The following is a 20,867-nucleotide window of genomic DNA, read 5'->3' on the forward strand; positions in this document are numbered from 1 at the left end:
CAACTGGATCTGGAGGAGGGGGGAGAGAGCAGGGGCAGGCGGGCCCTGGGGAGTCCAGCCCTTCCTGACAGCAGCCTCCAGAGGGGCCAAAATATCTCTAGCCCAGATGCCAGGCTGGGAGATGAGCCAGGTGGGGAGGGTGAGGGGGGGTGCAGTGGGAACACCTGCATTTAGCTTTTTGGCACAGTCACAGCACAGAGTGATCAGGGAGGGGCCTCCTTCCACGCAGTGCTGGCCCTGGATCCCCCACCCCGGGGTCCGCAGCCTGCTCCCCTGGAAGTGTAGTGCCTCCCTTGCTGCAGCCTGATCCTCATCTCTGAGTCACCCTTTGATGAGGCCCCATTTCCTGTCTGAACCCCGTTATTAGGGGGATGATTCCTCTGTGCTGTGTGTTCTCGTGTCCGGCTCTGAGAACTGTAGGGGCAGCAATGAGAGGGCTCAAGGCTCCCTGCGTCCCACCTTGGTCACTGGGACTCATTGTGGCACCACGAACAGTGCTCCCAGGGACATCCTCCACTCATTCAGCCACGTTTCCTGACACCTGCTTGTCTACAAGCGCCTTTCCGGGCACTGGGAATATAGCAGTTTACAGAACAGCCAGAGGCCTGAGCAGGCACATCCCTGGGTATACCCTTGCTTTTTCTCTCCATTGACATGACTGCATGGGGGGATGGCTCGGCCAAAGGGTTCACCTTTGCTGGGATTCACCCTCCCAAAGGATCGTGCCTCAGTGGGCCGCGTGTGGGAGGGCCAACATCGGCCCTCTAAAAGCCACCTGGATGAAGCCTGGCATCCTCTCTGCTACAGACTGGCCAGGCAGTGGGCAGTGGGCCCACCCCAGAGGAGACGAGGAGGGCAAGCCTGGTTCCGGGGCCTCAGTGTCTGGTCCCCTTGGCAAAGAGCTTCAGGAGGTGGCTGTGTTTTCCCAGCCCCAGACTGGACTGCTGGATCTTGGCATAAAAAAAAAAAACCCACCATAGAATATGTTTTTCTAAATTGGGGCACCCCGGATAATCCAGAGCCACTGTGGTCTTTCTCCCATCCAGCGGGCAGGCCACCCTTCCGAGGGAGATCCTGTGAGTTGGGCTGGGGAAGGATTCCACCCCAGGCCGGGAAGGCAGGTCCAGGCCAGGCCCAACCCCCTTCCCCAGGCCTCCACCCTGCCCTTCTTGTGCTCTGGGGCGGGCACCCAGGTAGCTCAGGAGCCCAAACCTGTCCTGCCGGTTTTGAGAGCAGGCAGCGATCGAGGGAGGAAGGCTGGTGGAGGATGCATGCCCTGCCTGCTGCCCTTCTGGCAACCCTGGCCGCCTGAGCCGGCTCCCGCCTGCCCCGCTGCCCACCCACCCAGCCCCATGACACAGACTTGGGGCCTCCTGGCGGCCCTGCTGGGCCTGGGGCTGGGCCTGAACCTGCAGGGGCCCGGGGCCACGGACTGTGGATCCCTCAGCCCAGCGGAGCACCTGGTTTTCACCCCAGCGGCCAGAGCCCGGTGGCTGGCCCCTCGTGTCCGTCCTCGGGGGCCCTTGGACCCCCTTTATGGCACCGTGCGCCGCTTCCTTTCCATGGTGCAGCTCAACCCCTTCCCTGCCGGTAAGTGCACGCTTTTCTCCTACCCACCCCTCCGTGGGCCTCAGGAGGTATTGGGCTCCCAGAAGGCCCCCCTTTGCCCCTCCACCATGGGGTGCACCCACCCTGTCAGCAGGCACCTGGAGGGCTGGGCGCCCAGCGGCTCCCTCCCCATCTTCCTTCCTACATGTCCCAGTTGCCAGCGGCAGCACCCAGAGACCTTGCTGTGTGACCTTGGGGAGACCCTTTCCTCCCTGAGCCTCAGCTTCTCTGTCTGTAAAGTGGAGGCGTCTGCATTAGACATTCCCAGAGACCTGGTTAAGACATCCTCTGGGTCTAGTGGCGCTGAGGGCTAGACCCGGGTGGTGTGGCGGGGCTGGGGGGGGGGTGGAGGGTGGGGGGGGTGGAGGGCCCCTCCCAGCCCTGTCCCCTGCCTCCTTGAAGGGAAGGTCTGCTAGGCCAGGCTGCCTTTCTGCTTTTGCCCCAGTTGATGGCTTCCCTCCTGCAGGGCCTACCTGTAGGGTCCAGGAGGGAGATCCACCAGGCCTCTCCTCAGCTCCCCTCTGCTGTAGCAGCATTGTGGCCCTGGCAGGGAGCAGATGGCCACGAGACACTGCATTTTCTGAGGGTGCCCTGAGTGGGAGGAGGCCTCCCAGGGACCCATTTTGGCCTGGCAGTGGTGGGGGCGGGTGCTGGACACGGGCAGGGCGGACACTGCCCCCGAGTCCCCAGCTTGGTTCTTTCTGGTAGAGCTGGTAAAGGCCCTGCTGAATGAGCCAGCCTCCGTGAAGGTGAATGAGGTAAGCCCTGGAGGGAGGTGCTGGGGGAAGGAGTTTGGGGGTGAGCGCAAGGGGAAGAAGTAGAAAAGTGTCCCCCCAATCAGCTCAGCCCAGCCCAGCCCAGACTCTGGGTGTCTGCCAGAGTGGGGGTCTGGGGCTGGCACTTTTCCCCTCCTCCATGAGTACTGTGGTTTTCAGGCTTGGGGTCAAACCAGAACTCTGCCATTTATGGGCAGTGAGGTTTGCAATGAGCCCTTAATCTCCCCGAACTTCAGTTTCCCCATTTATAAGACGGTAATTAATAATAAGGACCCCGACCACCTCTTGCCAGGGTTTGGCCTGATGCATGTAAAGGTCTGCCACTTTTGGGTTCCCTGCCTTTCTGGTTTCTCTCTGGAGTAGGAGGGAGCAGGGCCTGGGATGCAGGGTCGGGGCAGCCCTCACGCCTTGCCGCCCTGCCCAGGTGGTGCGGTATGAGGCTGGCTACGTGGTGTGTGCGGCAATCGCAGCCCTCTACCTCCTGGTGGTGCCCACTGCCGGGCTCTGTTTCTGCTGTTGCCGGTGCCGCTGCCGCCGGCGCTGTGGGGGTCGTGTGAAGATGGAGCACAAGGCTGTGGCCTGGGAGCGAGGCACCCTCATGGCCTGCCTGCTGCTGACTACCCTCGTACTGCTGTGAGGGGCTGCCCAGGACAGGTGGGAGGATGGGCCGAGGCCCGAGGTGCTCACGGGCACCCAGCAAGCCCCTTCCTCCTCCCCTGGATCCCCGCAGGATTGGCCTGGTCTACGCCTTTGTCACCAACCAGCGAGTCCATGAGGAGATGCAGTCTGGTGTTGAGGCCGTGCCCGAGACTCTGCTCAGCCTCCGGGGCCTGGTCTCTGATGTCCCCCAGGTTAGCCCTGATTAACCCCCTCACCCAACTCACCCCCTGTGCACCAGGCCCAGGCAGGACTGACAGAGTGGGTTCTCTGGTGGCCGACAGCAGCCTCTGTGCAAATTGGAAAGGGGGCCCTTCCTCCACGCACCTGACTGTCCCCTGGTGGAAAGTCCGTGTAACGAGTAAACACACCTGTGATGTCCTCAGGAAGGGGGCCGGCTGTGGGGTGATGACAGGGCGGTGGGTGGGGGGAGGGATGCAGCCTCACGACCCCCATGTTTGCCTAGGAGCTGCAATCAGTGGCCCAGCAGTTCTCCCTTCCCCAGGAGCGAGTCTTGCAGGAGCTGGATGGTGAGGGTGACAGCTGGCTGGCCAACTCTCCAGCCTCAGTGACCCCTTGTTTAGTCCTGCCTTGGGGGCCTTCTCACTCCCTTGCCCCTGACTCCCCCAGAAGCCCCCTCACAGAGGCAGAGATGGGCCCAGATGCACGGGTCCAGGGACGAGCTTCCACAGGTCTGCAAAGTCAGCTCCCCCCTGCAGAGCTGGCACTGGGACCTGGGCGGGTGGTGCTGGGGGACATATGGGGAGGCCCCTCAGGCTCCTGGAGGGCCAGCCGTGCAAACTGCCCCGTGTTCTCCAGGTGTTGGCGTGAGCATCGGGCAGGCCATCCACACCCAGCTCAGGAGCACCGTGTACCCTGCACTGACCTCTGTGCTCAGCCTGGGCCAGGGTGAGCCTCAGCCAGCCCCTCCCCTGACTTTCCATCTGCATTATCCCTGGCTCCCACATCCTGTGGCATCCCTGCCCACACCCTGGCTCAGCCTGCCCCAGGGCAGTTTCCTTTGTAACTAAAGAAGTTTAATGACTGCATACCTCTTTGGCTGGGGAGTGGGGTGGTGTTCGGCCCCCTCCAAGGCTCTGAGGCTGCCTGGAGCAGTGGTGTCTGCTCAGTCTGGATATGGGTCTCTCAGCCCTGCAGGTCTCTGTGGACCACCTCCGGGTCCTGAACGCCACCTCAGTGGAGCTATGGAAGGGGCAGGAAGAACTGGAGCCAGTCCTCGTGGAGAGCCGGGAGCGCCTCTTGGCCGTGCTGCAGCAGCCCAGCTGCCAGGGTTGCTCAGGGGCCGTGAGCCAGGCCCGCGCCCTGGAGCTGGGCGCTGACTTCAGACAGGTGCAGGCCCAGGACAGAGCCTCTGGGAGCTAAGGGGGGCCACTCTGCCTGCTTCCCAGGACCCCTGGGCATCTGAGCTGTCCCGTGTTTCCTAAGGAATGGTCTGGCTGCTCCTTCTGCCTCCTCCGTGTCTCCACACACCCAGGGTTCATTATGGGCATCCTGGCAACGTGTCACGAGCTCTCCTCGGGCCACACATTGGGCCATGAGTTCCACATGTATTGACTCCTTGAGTTTCCACTGCCATCCAGAGCAGCTGGGGCTGTGCTGGTCCCCATTTTACACATGAGGGCTCTGAGGGTTCGGAGGCACCCACCTCTCCCATCCTCCTCCAGAAGTCCCTTTCAGGCCTCTCCGTGGACTTCATCATAACACTCCCATTTCAGATGCCCCCCGTGGACAATGTCCTGCAGCGGCTGAAGGGTGTCCCAGAGGCCAACTTCTCCAGCATGGTCCAAGAGGTGAGCGTCTGCCCCTGCCATCTACCTCACTCTTCCCCAACTGCCTAGGAACTCAACGGCCAGTGAGGGGCCTCAGTTTTCCCTTTTTGGGGTTGGAACCCGTTCAGACTTAAGACTTGGGTCCAGTGAGGTCCTCACCTACCATCTGGCTGGAGGTTCGTGATACCTGCCCTTGGGGTGCATGTGGTCTGAGGGGTGCAGACAGCAGGCGTGGAGCTCGGAAAGAAGAGCCAGAGCCCTTGAGGAGTTGGGGGCCTGGGGCAGGAAGGGAGCACTCAAGTAGAGCCCTGGAGGATAGGCGGGCTGTGGAGAGGAGGGGGGGGCCCAGTGTGAGTCAGCACATGTGACCCGAGGCCTGGAAAGTGCCTGGCATGGGGGAAATGGTGAGTCAGCTGAGCTGGGTGGTTGGAGCGGAAGGTTCAGAGAGAAAGGAAGTGAGAGATGAGGCTGGAAGTGTGGGCTGGACGTGGACCATGGAGACTCTTGAGTGCCACTGAGGAATGTAGATGAGGAGCCATCGTTCTGAGCAATGTGCAGGGTGCCTAGAGCTGGGCATCGGAGAATGGGCCTAGCAGTGGTGTGTGGGATGGACAGTTTGCTACAATGGTCTAGGCAAGAGGTGGAGGGGGACAGAAAGGAGGGCCTGCAAGGAATAATGTTTTGGGGAGTTGAGTCAGGCTGGGCCGAGGGAGGCGGGCAGTGACCAGGAGAACAAAGGGAAGCCTATTCTTTGAGCTGAGAAAGGATTCCCTCCCTCTGGGTCTGATGGCTTTGGGGTACCCCTGAGCTGGGGAACCAGGGCAGAGGGTGGGAGGCACAGCCCTGCTTGGTTCCCACAGGAGAACAGCACCTTCAACATCCTTCCGTTCCTGGCTGCCCAGCAGACTGCTGATGTGGTCAGAGGTGAGGCCTTGCCTAGCGTGCCACCCCTTCACCACCCTGCAAGGAGCCCATGTTGAGGGGGAGCAGGGCAGGGGCTGCTCCTGGGCTCTCTCAGAGCACTGGCTAGGGGGATCAAAACAGGTTTCTGGGGTAAGGGAGGCTGGACCCTACCAGAGTGGGCCCTCCCTGTGCATCCCAGAGGTTCTTCCCACCCTCTCCTCCCTGGGCCTGGGATCCCTCCCAATCCCATAAACACCCATTGTTTTGGGAAGAGCTGAAGAAGACAGTGGCACAGGAACCCGAGGGGCTGAGGACACTGGCCAAAGAGTTCCCAGGCTCAGAGGCTGCCTCCCGCTGGACTCAGGCCCTGGAGGACATGGAGCAGGACAGCCGTTCCTACGTGCAGGAGGTGCAGAGATACGAGAGATACAGGTGCCTGGGAGTGTGTGCGGTGGGTGCATGGGCAGCAGAGCCTCTCAGCCCCAATTCCAGCCTCCATCAGCCACCGGTTGTCCTGAGCCTCTCCTCCAGTTAAGCCAAGACCCCTTATGTTTCAGGACTCTGTGCCCTCGCCTGGCTATGTGCCTGTGTGGTCTGAGCCTGGGGACCCCACAGGAGCAGTGAGGCTCTGGAAGTGTCCACCCCTAGCTTTCAAAGCCCCAGGCTTGGAGCTAGTGGCCTCACCCAGCCCCCACTTACCCCTGTGTGTCTTTCACCAGCCCACCCCCAGTGCCCAGATGCCTTCCTTCTCTCTGATATCCCCACCCTCTCTGTGGCAGGTGGATTGTGGGCTGCGTGCTGTGCTCCGTGGTCCTGCTTGTGGTGGCCTGTAACCTTCTGGGGCTTGGCCTGGGCATCTGGGGGCTGTCAGCCAGGGAGGACCTTAGCTACTTGGAGGCCAAGGGCAAGACTGGAGCCCGCTTCCTCATGACGTAAGAAAGGGCTAAGCAGAGGGGAACGGTATCTCCTCACTGGACTGGCCAGATTCCTCTCCCTGCCATGGAGAGCTCCTGGTGTGGCTGCAGAAACCATGTCCTGGGAGTTGAAAGACTGCTTCAGTGCTGGCTGGTATACCAGCTCTCTAGGTGGCCCACCCGGGCCTCAGTGTCCTCATCTGTGTAAAAGATTGTACTAGAGCAGGAATGGCAAATAAGAACCACTTCCCTCCTCCATATCAGTGCTGACTGCACTTATCAATGAACACTTCCACTGAGTCCAGACACAGCCTCCGAATCCTTAACCCAGCAGCCAGGTAGCACCGCCAATAGGAGGCAGCATCAGAGGTGGAATCTGCCATTCCTGGACTAGGTGATCTCTAAGGCCAGGGCTACCACATACAGCTATGCAGGCTGTTCACTGCACAAGGGAGTAAGGAGGGGCTGAGATCCCACCCATGCTTCACTCTCCAAGCCTCCGAGCCAGCACAGGGCTGTGCCAGTCCACAAAGAATTACTATATGCTGGTGGCACCCTGTCTGAGGGTCCTTCCCTCAGGGCACTTGTCCTGCTGATGGCAGGGGAGGGTCTCTGCTGGGCCAGGATGATGCAAGGCCAGGCTTGGTGGCTCTGTTGAGGGCTGGGCCCAGAGGTAGGCAGTCCTGGCTTTTTGAGCAAAACAGCTGCCCTCTCCTCTAGGCTGCGACACGGTGGGGCCTGGGTGGAGACTGTTAGGAGTTCTGAGTTTCTTTCCCCAAGGGGCTCTGCTCTGGGGCCAACTTGACCCACCCTGGGATGTGGGAGGGAACCCCCAGTCTCCACTCTTCCCCCTCAGCCCTGTGCTTTCCTCCCCCAGGGGCATGGGCTTCAGCTTCCTCTTTGCTGCGCCTCTCATCCTCCTGGTCTTTGCCACCTTTCTGGTGGGTGGCAATGTGCAGACACTGGTATGCAGGAGCTGGGAGAGCAGGGAGCTGTATGAGGTAGGCTTGCCCCCACTCCAGGGCCCAGGGTGGAGGGAGGTGTGGGCACGGGGAGAGGGTTAGGAGGAACTGGGAGCCCGAGGGGCCTGGAGAGGGGAGGGGGCCAGACAGAGAGGCAGAGAGAGGCAGGCGGAATGAGGCCAGGAATGAGGACACAGGTGGCCTGGAAGAGACCGAGAGAAAAGCCTCTGATGGATAGGAATGGGAGGGCAGGAAAGCCTGTGTGTCCTAGGGGTGCTGCGGAGGGTCTTGAGGATGGAGCCTGAGGGACTGCTCCCAGGCCTGACCCCTCTCCTCTCACCCCACTGAGCTGGTGAGTCGGGATACTGGCCTGGGCTCTGTGCCAAAGGTCACGCTGGCCACCTCTCCTAGAAATTGGTGGGAAGAGGCCCCATGGGAGCTAGGGCCCAGTGGTCATTTGAGTTAGAGGTCAGGTTAGGGTGGTGTCCCGGGTATTTCCCACACCTGGCCTCTGCTGTGCTGGGTGGCATGCAGCCAGGCCCTAGGGGAGCTGGGTAGTCTTACCTCCACCAGCTCCAGCCCCACTTCTTCCTGACCCTTCACCAGTTTGTGGACACCCCGGGGAACTTGCCCCCATCACTGAACCTGTCTTACCTTCTTGGCCTCAAGAAGGACATCAGCATCCTCATGGCCTATGAGTGAGTGTGAACCTGGGCTGGGGAGCCAGGAGGGCCGGCACCAAGGAGCAGAGGCGGGCGTGCAGCTGCCACCCCTCCCTGCTCATCTTGGCTGCCCATCACTCTTCCCCAGGCAGTGCAAGGAAGGGGCCGCGCTCTGGAGTGTCCTGCAGCTCAACAATTCCTATGACCTGGAGAAGCACCTGGACATCAGCCAGGTAGGGGAGACTTCTAGGAGATCCCCCCTTCTCTGGCCTTGCCTCTATGGAGGCATGGCTCCTTGAATCCAAGAAGTCTTCACGTCCAGCTGAGGTTCCTCAGGGGCAGAGGCCCCAGCCACAAGCTCAGGGCCTGGAGAAGGGCCAGCACCCAGTGAAGGTTCCAGGTGTGTGGGTGAGTGGGTGGGTGAGTGCCTGGAGGCTGGAGCCAGCTCTGAGCACTGTGCCGGGGAAATAGCACAGCTGAGGTGGCAGGGGAGGATGGTGACCATGAGTGAGAGGAGTGAGTGTGCTGACTGAGCGGGGTATCAGGTGGGGAGCCAGGTGGCCGGGAAGGGTATGGCAGTGATAACAGTGGTGATGACGTTGGGTGATGATGCTACAGGGCTCACCGCAGGCGCCCTGCTGAGCTCCCATTCTACCTCCCCCCACCCCACCGCCTGACCCCAGAACCTGTTTCTTTAACCACTGGACTTTCCCAGAACGTGGTGTGTGGGACTGGAGAAACTTGATGTTGGCTAGGAACAGTTGTAGGACAAAGAAAAGGAAGAGCCACTTCCCAGAGGGGACGTACTTTGAGAATATGGCTGTTCTAGGGGTGCACCCCTCGCCCAGGGGAGCAGCTCTGGGTCCTGGCTCGGTGACCAGGCATGGCCCGAGCCAGTCCCCTCTCTCCCAGTATACTGCCCAGCTGCAGCAGGAATTGCAGAGCCTTGGGGTGGACGTGCATGACCTGGACCTGCTGAGCCCTGCTGCCCGCCGGGACCTGGACGCCCTGCAGAGCAGTGGGCTGGAGAAGATCCACTATCCTGGCTTTTTCGCTCAGGTCTGAAGTGGTGCCCCAGCCAGGCCCAGGCAGGACAGAGGGGCCCACAAAGGAGCTGGGTGTGCCTTGGTCCGGCCTCGACTTTTCCTCCATTCCTCTGCATGTCCCAGGACACCTGGTCCCCAGCCCCCAGGGCTCTTCCTGTCCGGAGTGTCCCCAGACCACGTGTTCCCTGTCCTGTTCTGGTGCCACCACTGGATATGGCAGGAATGAATGTGCCCCCACCTGACAGCACGTGTCTCTGTTCACGGTTCTGAAACCACTGCTGCAGAAAAGTCTGGGGGGACGTCTCCTACCTCCTCATTGACTTACACCAGAGGGTGCCTCGTTTTTTTTTTTCAGTCATGATGGGAAATGTCTGCTGTATTTCACAGTTCCAGGTCAGACCCACTGTGACGGATGTGTCACCGTAGCCTTAGCTGGCCTGGGGGACTTTTGTGTGTGTGTGTGCTTTAAGTGAAAGTTTACAAATCAAGTCAACCTCTCATAAAAAAACTTATACACACCTTGCTATGTAACCCTAGCTACCCTCCCCTAATGAGACAGCACACACCTCCTCTCCACCCTCTATTCCCTTGTCCACTCAGCCACCTTCTGTCCCCCTCTGCCTTCTCATCTTCCTTGCAGACAGGAGCTGCCCACATTGTCTCATGTGTCTACTTGAGCCAAGAAGCTCGCTCCTCACCAGTATCATTTTCTGTCTTATAGTCCAGTCCAATCCCTGTCTGAAGAGTTGGCTTCGGGAATGGTTCCAGTCTTGGGCTAACAGAAGGTTTGGGGACCGTGAACTCCGGGGTCCTTCTAGTCTCAGACCATTAAGTCTGGTCTTGTTATGAGAATTTGAGGTCTGCATCCCACTGCTGTCCTGCGCCAGCAGGGATTCTCTGTTGTGTTCCCTGTCAGGGCTGTCACTGGTTGCCCTTGGGTACTTTTGCAAGACTGGGAATTTGGGGGCTGAGGGTAGGCAGAGGTGGGGGCTGGGGAAGCGAAGTTCATCCCGGCATGGCCTGTCCTGTCTGCCCCCAGATCCAGGAGCCTGTGGTGAAAACCAGTGTAGAGAAGCTGGCTCAGGAGCTGGAAGGACTGGCCCAGGCCCAAGTGAGAGGGAGCAGAGAGCCCAGTGGGAGGGCAGGAGTCAGAGGGAGGCCTGGAAGGCCGGAGAGGGTGGGGGTGCTTGGATTGGGGAGGGCGCCAGGGCAAGGGAAGGGGAGCAAGGGCCCCCACCAGCAAGGGCTGAGGCTCCTAATGTCAGGCAGACCTGAGGGTCTCACAGCATCCATTCTGACACAAGTTCTACCACCAACTGGTTGTCTGGCAAGCAGAGCCCTCCCCACCTCTGGGCCTTGATTTCCTTGTCTGTGAAATAGAATAGGGAGTGGTTAATGTGCTCAGCTGACAACTGGAAGGCTGGTGGTTTGAGTCCACCCAGGGGCATCTCAGAAGAAAGGCCGGGTGATCTAATTCTGAAAAATCAACCATTAAAGACGCCACGAAGCCATTTTACTCTGACACGTGGGGGTGCCAGGAGTCGGACTTGACTCGACAGTAACTGGCTTTTTTTAAGGTGAAACACCTGCCTGAGGGCTGTCTGGCTCAGGTGGACTACCAGCCTGACATGGCCCACCTGGGCAAGCACTTTTAAGTGCAGGCTGCTTGCGAAATTGCACTGGGACAGGAGCCGTGAGGACAGAGCGATGAGTCAGACAGCATGGTGGTTGCTTCAAGGAGCTTAAAGTCTACCAGGGAAGAACAGCATTTTGAATTTATAAAATGTATAGAAATTCTCTCTGAGACATCTCACAGACTGCCCCCATGCCCAACAAGGGCCCCACGGGGTTGGTGGAGCAAGCAGCATTCCGCAGCTTCGGCGGGTGGCGCTGCCGCTGAGACAGGCTCTGTAGCTGGTGCTGCACCCAGCAGGCCAGGGCTGAAACTCGGGCATAGGCCCGCACACCCCAAGTCCTGGCCCAGCTTTCTGTCTCTGACCCCGGCACTTTCCACGTCGCCTCAGTGTGCCTGGGAAAGACTGGGTACAGGATCAGTTGGCAAAGCCTTTCTGACCTCTGTTCCCCCCACCCTCACCCCAGGGCAACGCTTCAATGGGGCGGCAGCTGCAGGAGGAGCTCCAAGCGCTCAGAAGACTCTATCAGGACAGGGTCCAGCCCCAGCAGACCCTTGTGGTAAGTTTGGGGGTTCAGGGAGCCTGGGAATGGTGCAAGCGGTTTGTGCTCAACTACTAACTTAAGGTTGGCAGTTCGAACCCATCAGGCAGTGCCACAGGAGAAAGACCTGGTGATCTGCTTTGGTAAAAGATTAACCAACAAAAAAACCAAACCCAGTGCCGTCGAGTCAATTCTGACTCTTAGCGACCCTATAGGACAGAGTAGAACTGCCCCATAGAGTTTCCAAGGAGCACCTGGTGGATTCAAACTGCCGACCCTTTGGTTAGCAGCTGTAGCACTTAACCACTACGCCACCAGGTAAAAGATTACAGCTAATAAAACCCTATGGAGCAGTTCTACTCTGTAACACGTGGAGTCACCATGAGTCGGAGCCGACTTGATGGCAGTGAGTTTTTTCATTGTTTAGGGGAGAGGAGAGACGGGTCAGCAAGAGAGGAGGTGGGCACCTGAGAACCTCTCCTTCCCTACCCACCCCTACTCTCACCATCCCTGGTCTCTCTCTGCAGGCGAAGCTCAACGGCAGTGTCAGGGTCCTGGCATCCTCTGCTCCAAATCTCCAGGTGGCTGCCGAGGAGGAGGACGGTGGGGGGTGGGAGTAAGGGGGCCTGTCCCCACCCCAATGGGCAGCAGAAGGAGGCAGGAAGGCAGGGCCTAGTTGGCTGGGGACCTGGTCTGCTCTGCCCAGACCTGCTGGAAGTTGAAGGTGGGGATAGGAGGAAGATGGGAGCAGGTGGGCATATGGGTGAGGACCACCGTCTTTGACCTCTGTGTCCACAGGGCCTAGCCCCACACCCTAATGAGCATGTTGAGTTAGTGAGTGGGTGAATGAACGAGGGGTGCTCCTTGACAGGTCAGGGCCCTGAGTTGAGCCCCCTTCCTCCCCCAGCTGGAGACTAAAGGCATCCTGGACCAGGCCACTTACCTGAAAGGGGAGCTACCTGCCTGGGCCACCCGTATCCTGAGGAATGTGAGTAGATGCTGGTGGGAAGGGGCAGCAGCTGCCTCAGAGCTGAAGGCAGTTGCGGGGGCTGAGGCACGCGGGGCTCCCACCTCCAGCCTTGCTCCTCTCCCTGTGGCTCCTAGAAAGCTGTTGGGCCCGTCCTTATAGTGCCAGGCATGGGGGTCGGGGGCAGTGCTGATTCCCAGGCCCTGTCAGCCCAGGCCTCCTTTCTTCTCTGCAGGAAAGTGAGTGCTACCTGACCCGGGAGATGGGCTACTTCTCCCAGTATGTGGCCTGGGTGAGAGAAGAGGTGAGAGGACCTCAGACCCTGCCTGTCCTCCGGGCAACTACTGATCACCTACCTCCAGTGGCACCAGCTCTGCCCTTCCCTGTCCCCTAGAACTCTTTGGGGGTGCTCCAGGCCTTCAAGATTGAACCCAAACTCCCAAACCTGGCATCTGAACCCCCTCCTTGCTGGCTGGGCTCTGCCTGCCCAGCCTCTGCTGCTGGCCCTCTGTGAGCCCTGAGTGTGAGCTGTGCTGGCCCTGGCTCTAGAACAGGTTGTCCTCACCTTGCTCCCACACCTTCCCATGCTGGCCCCCTTGCCCATCTTGTGTGAGGCCAACCCAGCCCTCAAATTCTGCCTCCTGGAGCCCTTGCTGACCACAGCCTCTGGAAGCTGTCTGGGCACCCACACTGGGGCTGCAGGGAGCCTTGCTTAACCCCGAGCGTGTGTGTGTGTGTGCACAGGAGCATGTGTACATATGAACACATGTGCACATGACACATCTGTGCGTGCACACTGTATGTACACAGGACATATCTGTGCATGTATGATCCATGCATGTGTGCACACATGACACATGTGGATATATGTACATGACACATTTGTTCGCACATGATGTATGTGTATGTGTGTGCACATGACACATCTGTGCCTGCATGACATATGCATGTACACATGTATACACAGGCATACATGTGTTGCTCTCCAGTGAGAGCATGACTTAATGCACAGTGCTGGGCACAAGGGTTGGTAAATGGGAAAAAATGGGCAGGAGGTGAGCAATGAGCCTGTGTCCAGGTGTCTGTGTAAGGCTGTGTCCCTGTCACTAGGTGTACCTGTGTCCAGGTGTCTGTGTACAGGTATTTCCCCATCACTCTGTGTACCTGTGTCCAGGTGTCTGTGTACAGCTGTGTCCCCATCACTCTGTGTACCTGTGTCCAGGAGTCTGTATACAGCTGTTCCCTGTCACTCTGTGTACCTGTGTCCAGGTGTCTGTGTACAGCTGTGTCCGCATCACTCTGTGTACCTGTGTCCAGGTGTCTGATTACAGCTGTGTCCCCATCACTCTGTGTACCTGTGTCCGGGTGTCTGGGTACAGCTGTGTCCCCATCACTCTGTGTACCTGTGTCCGGGGTGTCTGATTACAGCTGTGTCCCCATCACTCTGTGTACCTGTGTCCAGGTGTCTGATTACAGCTGTGTCCCCATCACTCTGTGTACCTGTGTCCAGGTGTCTGTGTACAGCTTTGTCCCCATCACTCTGTGTACCATATCAGGTGTCTGTGTACACCTGTAACCTGTGGTCTCTGCATCCCTGGGAGCCTCTCTCTGAGCATGGGTATACACCTGTGGATCTAGGTGCCTCTGCATGTACCTGCCTCACATTAACACCACAGGTGACTCAGCACATCGCCACCTGCCAGCCCCTCTCCGGAGCCCTGGACAATGGCCGTGTGATCCTATGTGACATGATGGCTGACCCCTGGGTGAGCGTCCCTGGCTCATCAGGGCCTTGTGGACATTGAGGGCACCTGTGGCAGGGGGAGCGTGGGCAGGGCCCCTGCTTTCCAGGTCCATACCCCAGTCCCTCCCCAAAGCCCCTCAGTTTTGATCACCCCTTCACCGTGCCTCTCAGTGACTCTGCAGAGGAGGCTGGGGGTGAAAGGAAAGTAAGGAGTCTCTTTCCAGCCAAGGTGGGCTGATCCCGCCCCCTGTTCCAGAATGCCTTCTGGTTCTGCCTGGCATGGTGCACCTTCTTCTTGATCCCAAGCATCGTCTTTGCTGTCAAGACCTCCAAATACTTTCTCCCCATCCGGAAACGTCTCAGGTGAGGGGGCTGTCAGGATCCCTGTGGGCAGTAGAGCCCCGGGTTGGCCACTCCTGACACCTCCTAGGCAGAGGATGGGCATGGCTGAGTACTGAAGAGCCACATACTCTGAGGAGCTCCAGGGTCAAAAAGTTCTCCCAAGTGTCTGTCCCATATCCTTCCTGCTGCTACGAATGCACCCAGGCATAACTTCTTAGACCTCTTCCTATCCCCTGGAGGACTTCTCAGGGAGGAAAACCAGAGCTCTAGGCTTTGTCCTTGTGTCCAGGGCTAAGGGCCTAAGGCTAGGGCCTCACTCCCTTTCTGTGGATGTCACAGCTCCACCAGCTCGGAGGAGACACAGCTCTTCCACATCCCCCGAGTCACCTCCCTGACGCTGTAGCAGCCCAGTGGGTGAGTTCCATCTCCCCTTTGCTCCTCAGTCCCAGGGAGGGAAGGGACCAGGCTGGAATCAGGAGCCTTTGGGCTCCAGGAGAGCAGGAAGGTGTGAGAACTTGGCAGAGCCTAAGTGTTGGGCCTGGCTCAACAAGCTGGTTGGCTGCTGGACTGACAGGTCTGAGCCCTGCTCTCCCACTTCCTCCCCCATCTGTTTCCTTCTCAATCTGCAGCAGGTGTGTTTGCTGATTGCAAGGCGATGTCCCTGGGGCTACCTGTCTGGGTCAAGAGCTCTTCCCCCTTTGACTCAGCCTGGGGATTTCTGCAGCCCCCAGAGCTGGATGGGCACTCAGGCCTGGACTGTCCTTCCACCCTAGTTTATCACCACTCTCTCCTCTCCCTGTGCGCCACCCCCCAACTCCTCTCCAAGCCCTTTGCCTCTTGTCTTCATCTGGCCTCCCCACCTGCCCCAACTTCACACCTGGCCCCTCCCCAGTCCTTGCTTCCTCCCCCCAGGAGCCTCTTTTTCCTCCTTTGTCCCCTCTTTACCTTATCGCCATCACTGCCTGACCCAAACCATGGTGTTTTGAACCACCTCATATGCCTGTGAGAGCTGGACCGTGAATAAGGAAGACGGAAGGAGAATTGCGACATTTGAATTGTGGCATTGGTGAAGAATATTGAATATACCATGGACTTCCAGAAGAACAAATCTGTCTTGGAAGAAGTACGGCCAGAAGGCTCCTTAGAAGCAAGGATGGTGAGACTTTGTCTCATCATGTACTTTGGCCATGTTATCAGAAGGGACCAGTCCCTGGAGAAGGACATCATGCTTGGTAAATTAGATGGTCAGTGAAAAAGAGGAAGACTCTCGATGACACGGTGGCTGCAACAATGGGCTCAAACATAGCAACAATTGTGAGGATGGCACAGGACTGGGCAGTGTTTTGTTCTGTCGTACATAGGGTTGCTATGAGTTGGAACCTACTCGATGACACCTAACAACAACAACCTTGCTGGCTTCCAGAGACCCCTCCAACCCAAACAAACAAGCAGGCAAGAGGCTGATACAGCCCAGGCATGGACTTGGTAAGGAAGTGTCCTGCTCACTCCAAGGACTGGCTGCAGGCTCTGCCTCACAGCCCCTGACCCTGCATTGCCCTGGGGCCTTGGCCCCCCAGCTGGAGTAAAGGAGGCCTGCCTGTGAAGACCCAGCCTCCGTGCCTTCCCGCTGGGTTAGAAATAGCACTACTGTCCCTCAGCCCCTTCCTAGGAAGGGAACTGGGACCTGGGGGCTGGGCAGGAACTCCTCTTTGGCTTCCTGGGACCTAGCATCTTCCACAGCCCCCACCCAGATTTCCAGGGAGGGACCTGGGGGCCAGAACAGGACATTGCAGTATGGCCCTTACCCTGTCTATCCTGTGCATGTGGCCTGGGTCATCCCTATTCCATCCCTGTGTGCTGGACCCGGAGTTATGGAAACAAGGAAGAGGAAGAGCAAAGAGAAGATGGATGGGTCGTCAGATCCGTTAAAGTCTTGCCACTTTCTTAAGGCTTGGTCTTGGGTCCTTGAAAACAGATCTCCCAGGCTGGGGCCCTGTACACAGTTGGCACGTAATGAATATTTGTAGAGAAGAGAATCCAAAGACCTCCCCTGACTAGAGGCATCCAGTGATTGTCCGAGAAATCAGCAGAAGGGGAGTAGGGCCCACTCTGGGAGCAGGTAGTCAGGAGCAGGCAGACCTGGGTTCACATCCTGGCTCTGACGGTTTGCTGCCTTGAACACACTGCTTATGTCCCCTAAACCTCAGTTTCTCCATTTGTAAAATAGCGAGAATAATCATAGCCTCCCCAAAGGGTTGTGAAAATTAAATGTGATAATGCATGGAAAACACTTGGCAGCGGCCTGGCCCAGCACAAATGCTCAGTAGGTGGGGGCCAAGACAGCTGTAGGCCGGGGCCAGAGCCGGGGTCTGGGCAGGTACAACAGAAGGAGGAGACAGATCTCTGTTCTCAGAGGTGGAAGGGGCTTTATGGTTGTGGTCTGCTGAGTTTCAGGGCATGTCTGTTTTTAATCACATCTTACAAACCAGAGACAAACTTGCTGCTGAAATTAGGACAGAGCACACACAATGTATGGTCACGACTGCAAGCAGAGTCACCAACAAGCATCCTTGAATATAGCACGATCCCCTCTTAGAGGTTTTTTATTTGATACTCATCTGTTCAGGGGAAGTAGCGCCCTGCATTTTAAGAATGCAATTGATGTGATAGAAGAAATTGAAATTAAGCAATTTAAAAAATTTTCAGTTCTTTATCAAAATTGCCTATCTTATCTTTTATGTATTTGAGCATATTAAGCATAAAATCAAAACCAAACCCATTGCCACTGAGTTTATTCCAACTCATAGTAGCCATATAGGAGAGAGTAGAACTGCCCCATAGAGCTTCCCAGGAGTGGCTGATAGATTCGAGCTGCAACCTTTTGGTTAGCAGCCAAAGCTCTTAACCACTATGCCACCAGGGCTCCATATTAAGCATAGTTATTTAAGCTTAATGACTCCTTTATATGGAGTTCTCTTGGGCCTGTTTCTAGTGTCTATTGTTTCTCTTGGCTTTTGGTACTTTTTTCGTGTCTCATATATTTGACAATTTTTTTAATTGAATACCACACATTGTATCTGAAAACCTATAGAAATAATTGAGGCCATCCCCCAAGAGAATTTATGTTTACTTCTGTTGGGTGGCTTGGTGTGCAGGCAAACTGGGCTCGTTTTAATCTACTTTCAGGGACTTACGTGATTTGGAGCTGGGTTGTAGCCCCTTGGAGGGCTAATCTACTCCCAGTTCATTCATATCCTTAGGATCAAGCTCTCTGGGGTCCCAACAGAAGGCATGAAAGATTTGCCATTCCCTCCGTGTCTTGTGGAATCAGCAGAACCCCCCTAAGGGGAAAGTAGCCCAGGTGCCAGGCACATGTCACTGGGTCCCCTTCTTTTCCTAAATCTTGGCCCTGTGATATTTCACTGCCTGTCTGCTCCCCAATGCCCTCAATCAGACTTAAAAAACGTTTTGTGTAGCTTTTTCAGTTGTTCTCGGCTGGGAATTTGGTCCAAATTACTTAGTCCAGTGTTATCAGAAGTAGTGGTCCTGAAAAATGAAGGTTGTTTTCCCCCCCGTGAATTGGGAAAAGGCCGCCACTGTTTGAATTCAGCATCCAGAAGCCTTGGCTCAGCCACCTGAACACCGGCTTTTCAAAGGAACTTAGTTTGGAGACCATTACTGTTGGCCCCATAATCTGGAAAGGGGTAGAACTCCAGCAATTGATAAAGAGACAGAAGCAGCCACAGAGAAAAATATAATACATATTTCCCTGGTTTAAAACGCTGGAGCCCTAAAATGCTAATCCCACCATACGTGTATAAGGACTTCACATTTGACAAAGCCCCGTCACGGTCCCTGTCTCATCTGTCATCACGATAGTGGCTAAAGGGGGTGAGAATGATCACCCTTGTTTCATGGGCGAGCAAACTGAAGCTCAGAGAGTTACATGGTTGGTTCAAGGTCATGTAAATTGAAGCCCAGCCAGGCTTGGGATTCAGGCCTCCTGGTCCTGGTCACCCTGGAGGTTTCCACCAGGATGCACTGCACTGCTACTCTGTTCCCTGTGGGTGTGGGATAGAGGCCCTGTCTCCAAGGAGACTTGACCCAAATGTTCTTGCTGTCCCCGTGGCAGGAGGGATGACAGATTGGGGGCCTTGGGACTTCTGCCAGACACTCCAGCCTGGCCATGCCAGACTAAAAGGCCCCATGAGGCACAAACGGCAGATTTTGCCAAAGAAATACCACCTGGGCCAGCGCATCTGAGGTCTGGGGTGGCTGGCGAGGGCGGTTCCAGCTGGCATGAGGTGTACAAAGGGAAGCCACATGGCTGAGGCCAGAGTCTGTCCTGGCTACCTGAGGGGACAAACAATGAGCGGTAACATTGACTTACTGAACTATGAATACAAGCTAGAAAGTATGCTGTGCACTCAACATGAGTTAACTAAGAGGTAAGCATTGCTATTCACCTGTTCTACAGTCAAGAGGCTGACTGTGGGCTGAGTAGAAAGACCTGTATTTACCCAAAGGAATAAACTGTCACCGGTGGCCTTTCAGGGAATACTGATCCTGCTGGGATCCGCCTGAAGCCCTGGTCTGGGTGGTCATGGCTGGTGTCCCTCTCCACCCTCCCAGAGCAGGGCCTCCTCCCCTTTAGCTCCTGGTGCACTCTCTCCAGGCCTGAATGCCGGGTACTGAACCGGGAACCTGGTGGCTACCTGTCCACACACCACCTGCTGCTGGAAGGAAGCCCCTTCTCTGTGGCTCCCAATCCTTCCTCGCGCTTCCCTGGTTGGCCCATTCTCCGATTGGTTCTCATCTATCTTATAAACACCATTGCAGCTGGGGAGGGGATGACCTCGCCCTGACCTCTGCCCATGCATGACATAGAACTTAGGGAAGAGGTGGCCTAAACCCCCACCCACAGTGAGGGGACCAAGGTGTCGTGTGATGAGGTTAGAGAACAGGAACTTTGGGGAGCTGAGCTGAACCCTAGGGGAGGAGTGGGATGCCTTCCTTTCGCTTCAAGGGAGAAGAAGGGGCTTCATGGTGTCCCCTGAAGTTTCAGGAATCCAGTGGACTGATGCCTCACCCCTGCCTGCAAAGTTTGGAGGGTAGGAGACAGGCTGGCTGCTTTGATGGTGGAGCTCAGGAGAAGGCTGATGTCAAAAGACTTGCTTTCCACAGCCCACGTGACAGCCTTTTATGAGAGAGTTGGCGTGGAGTTTCTCAGGCTATTTCTAGGAGGCCTCCTGGAGAGTGGACAGACCTCAACGGAAAGAAGGCTGAGGTGCCGTGGTGTCAGGGCTTCTTGGCTCCCTGAGGCCCATGTGAAATGCCCTGGTCAGGGAGATGGCAAGGAGGTTTCCGGTAATGGCCAGGCTCTGAGGACCCTTGAAGGTGACCACAAGAAGAAGTAGCTTGAAACCTCTATCAACCCCAAAGAGCAGTTCTAGAAACAGTTTCAGCTGGAGGCTGACCATAGCCCCTGACCCCATCCCACCAGGTCCATGCTGGGCTGGGAGGAGCTTTGACTTCAGAGCAAGGGAGTTGACAATGCCATGGACCTGGACATGGGATGAGACTGTTGTGGGATGTGAAGTGACCGTTTGTGCTTCCCTACCAGGAAGCATCCTGGGCCTGCCATGTTTCCATCCAGCCGAGTGGAGGCCAGCTCGTGAGAGATAGTCTTAAAGGGCCAGTGGAATAGAGAAACTTGGTTGCTTCCCAGTTCCACAGCTGTGCTGGGTCAGCAGCGGGTGACACTTTCCGAGTTCTGTGGCGTCCAGCGGAGGGCTTCTTCGGGGCAACAGGAGTTTCTTGTGCTCATGTGAAAAGAGGGCTTGACAAGAGTGGTGAGACCCATCTCCACTCCATAGAGGCTTCCTCACAGGCGAGCGGTCCAAACTCTGAGATTGTTTAATAGCTCTCTCTCTTGTGGGCCTCAGCCAGGTGTGGGCAGGGCCAGGACCCAACCAAAGAAAGGGCCTGGGGGTGCGTGAGAGTAAGGGTCACTAAAAAAAAAAAAAAAAAAAACACCAAAAAACGTAAAGCAGTTGCCAGCAAGTTGATTCCAGCTCATGGAGATCCCACGTGTGTCAGAGTAGAGCTGCGCTGCATAGGGTTTTCGCTTGCTGATTTTTGGAAGTGGATCACGAGGACTTTCTTCCCAGGTGCCTCTGGGTGGACTCAGATCTCCAACCTTTTGGTTAGCAGCCAAGCTCATTAACTGTGCCACCTAGCCAGCTGCAATGGCTTGCCACTGCCCCCTCTCAACATGCCTCGTACTGGACGTTGTAACATAAGGAAACTCACTCCGCACCC

At 57.0% G+C, this 20,867-nt stretch overlaps 1 protein-coding gene across 1 annotated transcript; it reads left to right on the top strand.

Moving 5' to 3' along the window:
- Positions 1-1,271: 1,271 nt before the first annotated feature.
- On the top strand, positions 1,272-17,308 carry PROM2 (prominin 2). The gene is made up of 23 exons (XM_010601371.3): positions 1,272-1,590; positions 2,317-2,366; positions 2,809-3,017; positions 3,115-3,235; positions 3,508-3,571; positions 3,861-3,950; positions 4,192-4,391; positions 4,778-4,852; positions 5,692-5,755; positions 6,007-6,166; positions 6,514-6,666; positions 7,526-7,649; positions 8,217-8,308; positions 8,421-8,505; positions 9,185-9,331; positions 10,358-10,429; positions 11,419-11,511; positions 12,021-12,074; positions 12,401-12,481; positions 12,696-12,764; positions 14,137-14,226; positions 14,461-14,567; positions 14,886-17,308. Exons 1-23 carry the CDS (start codon positions 1,272-1,274, stop codon positions 14,947-14,949), a joined length of 2,583 nt encoding a protein of 860 aa, XP_010599673.1. The 3' UTR covers positions 14,950-17,308.
- The last annotated feature ends 3,559 nt before the right edge of the window (positions 17,309-20,867 follow it).

Source organism: Loxodonta africana, chromosome 15 (assembly GCF_030014295.1).
Source record: "Loxodonta africana isolate mLoxAfr1 chromosome 15, mLoxAfr1.hap2, whole genome shotgun sequence".
Classification (NCBI taxonomy): Eukaryota; Metazoa; Chordata; class Mammalia; order Proboscidea; family Elephantidae; genus Loxodonta; species Loxodonta africana.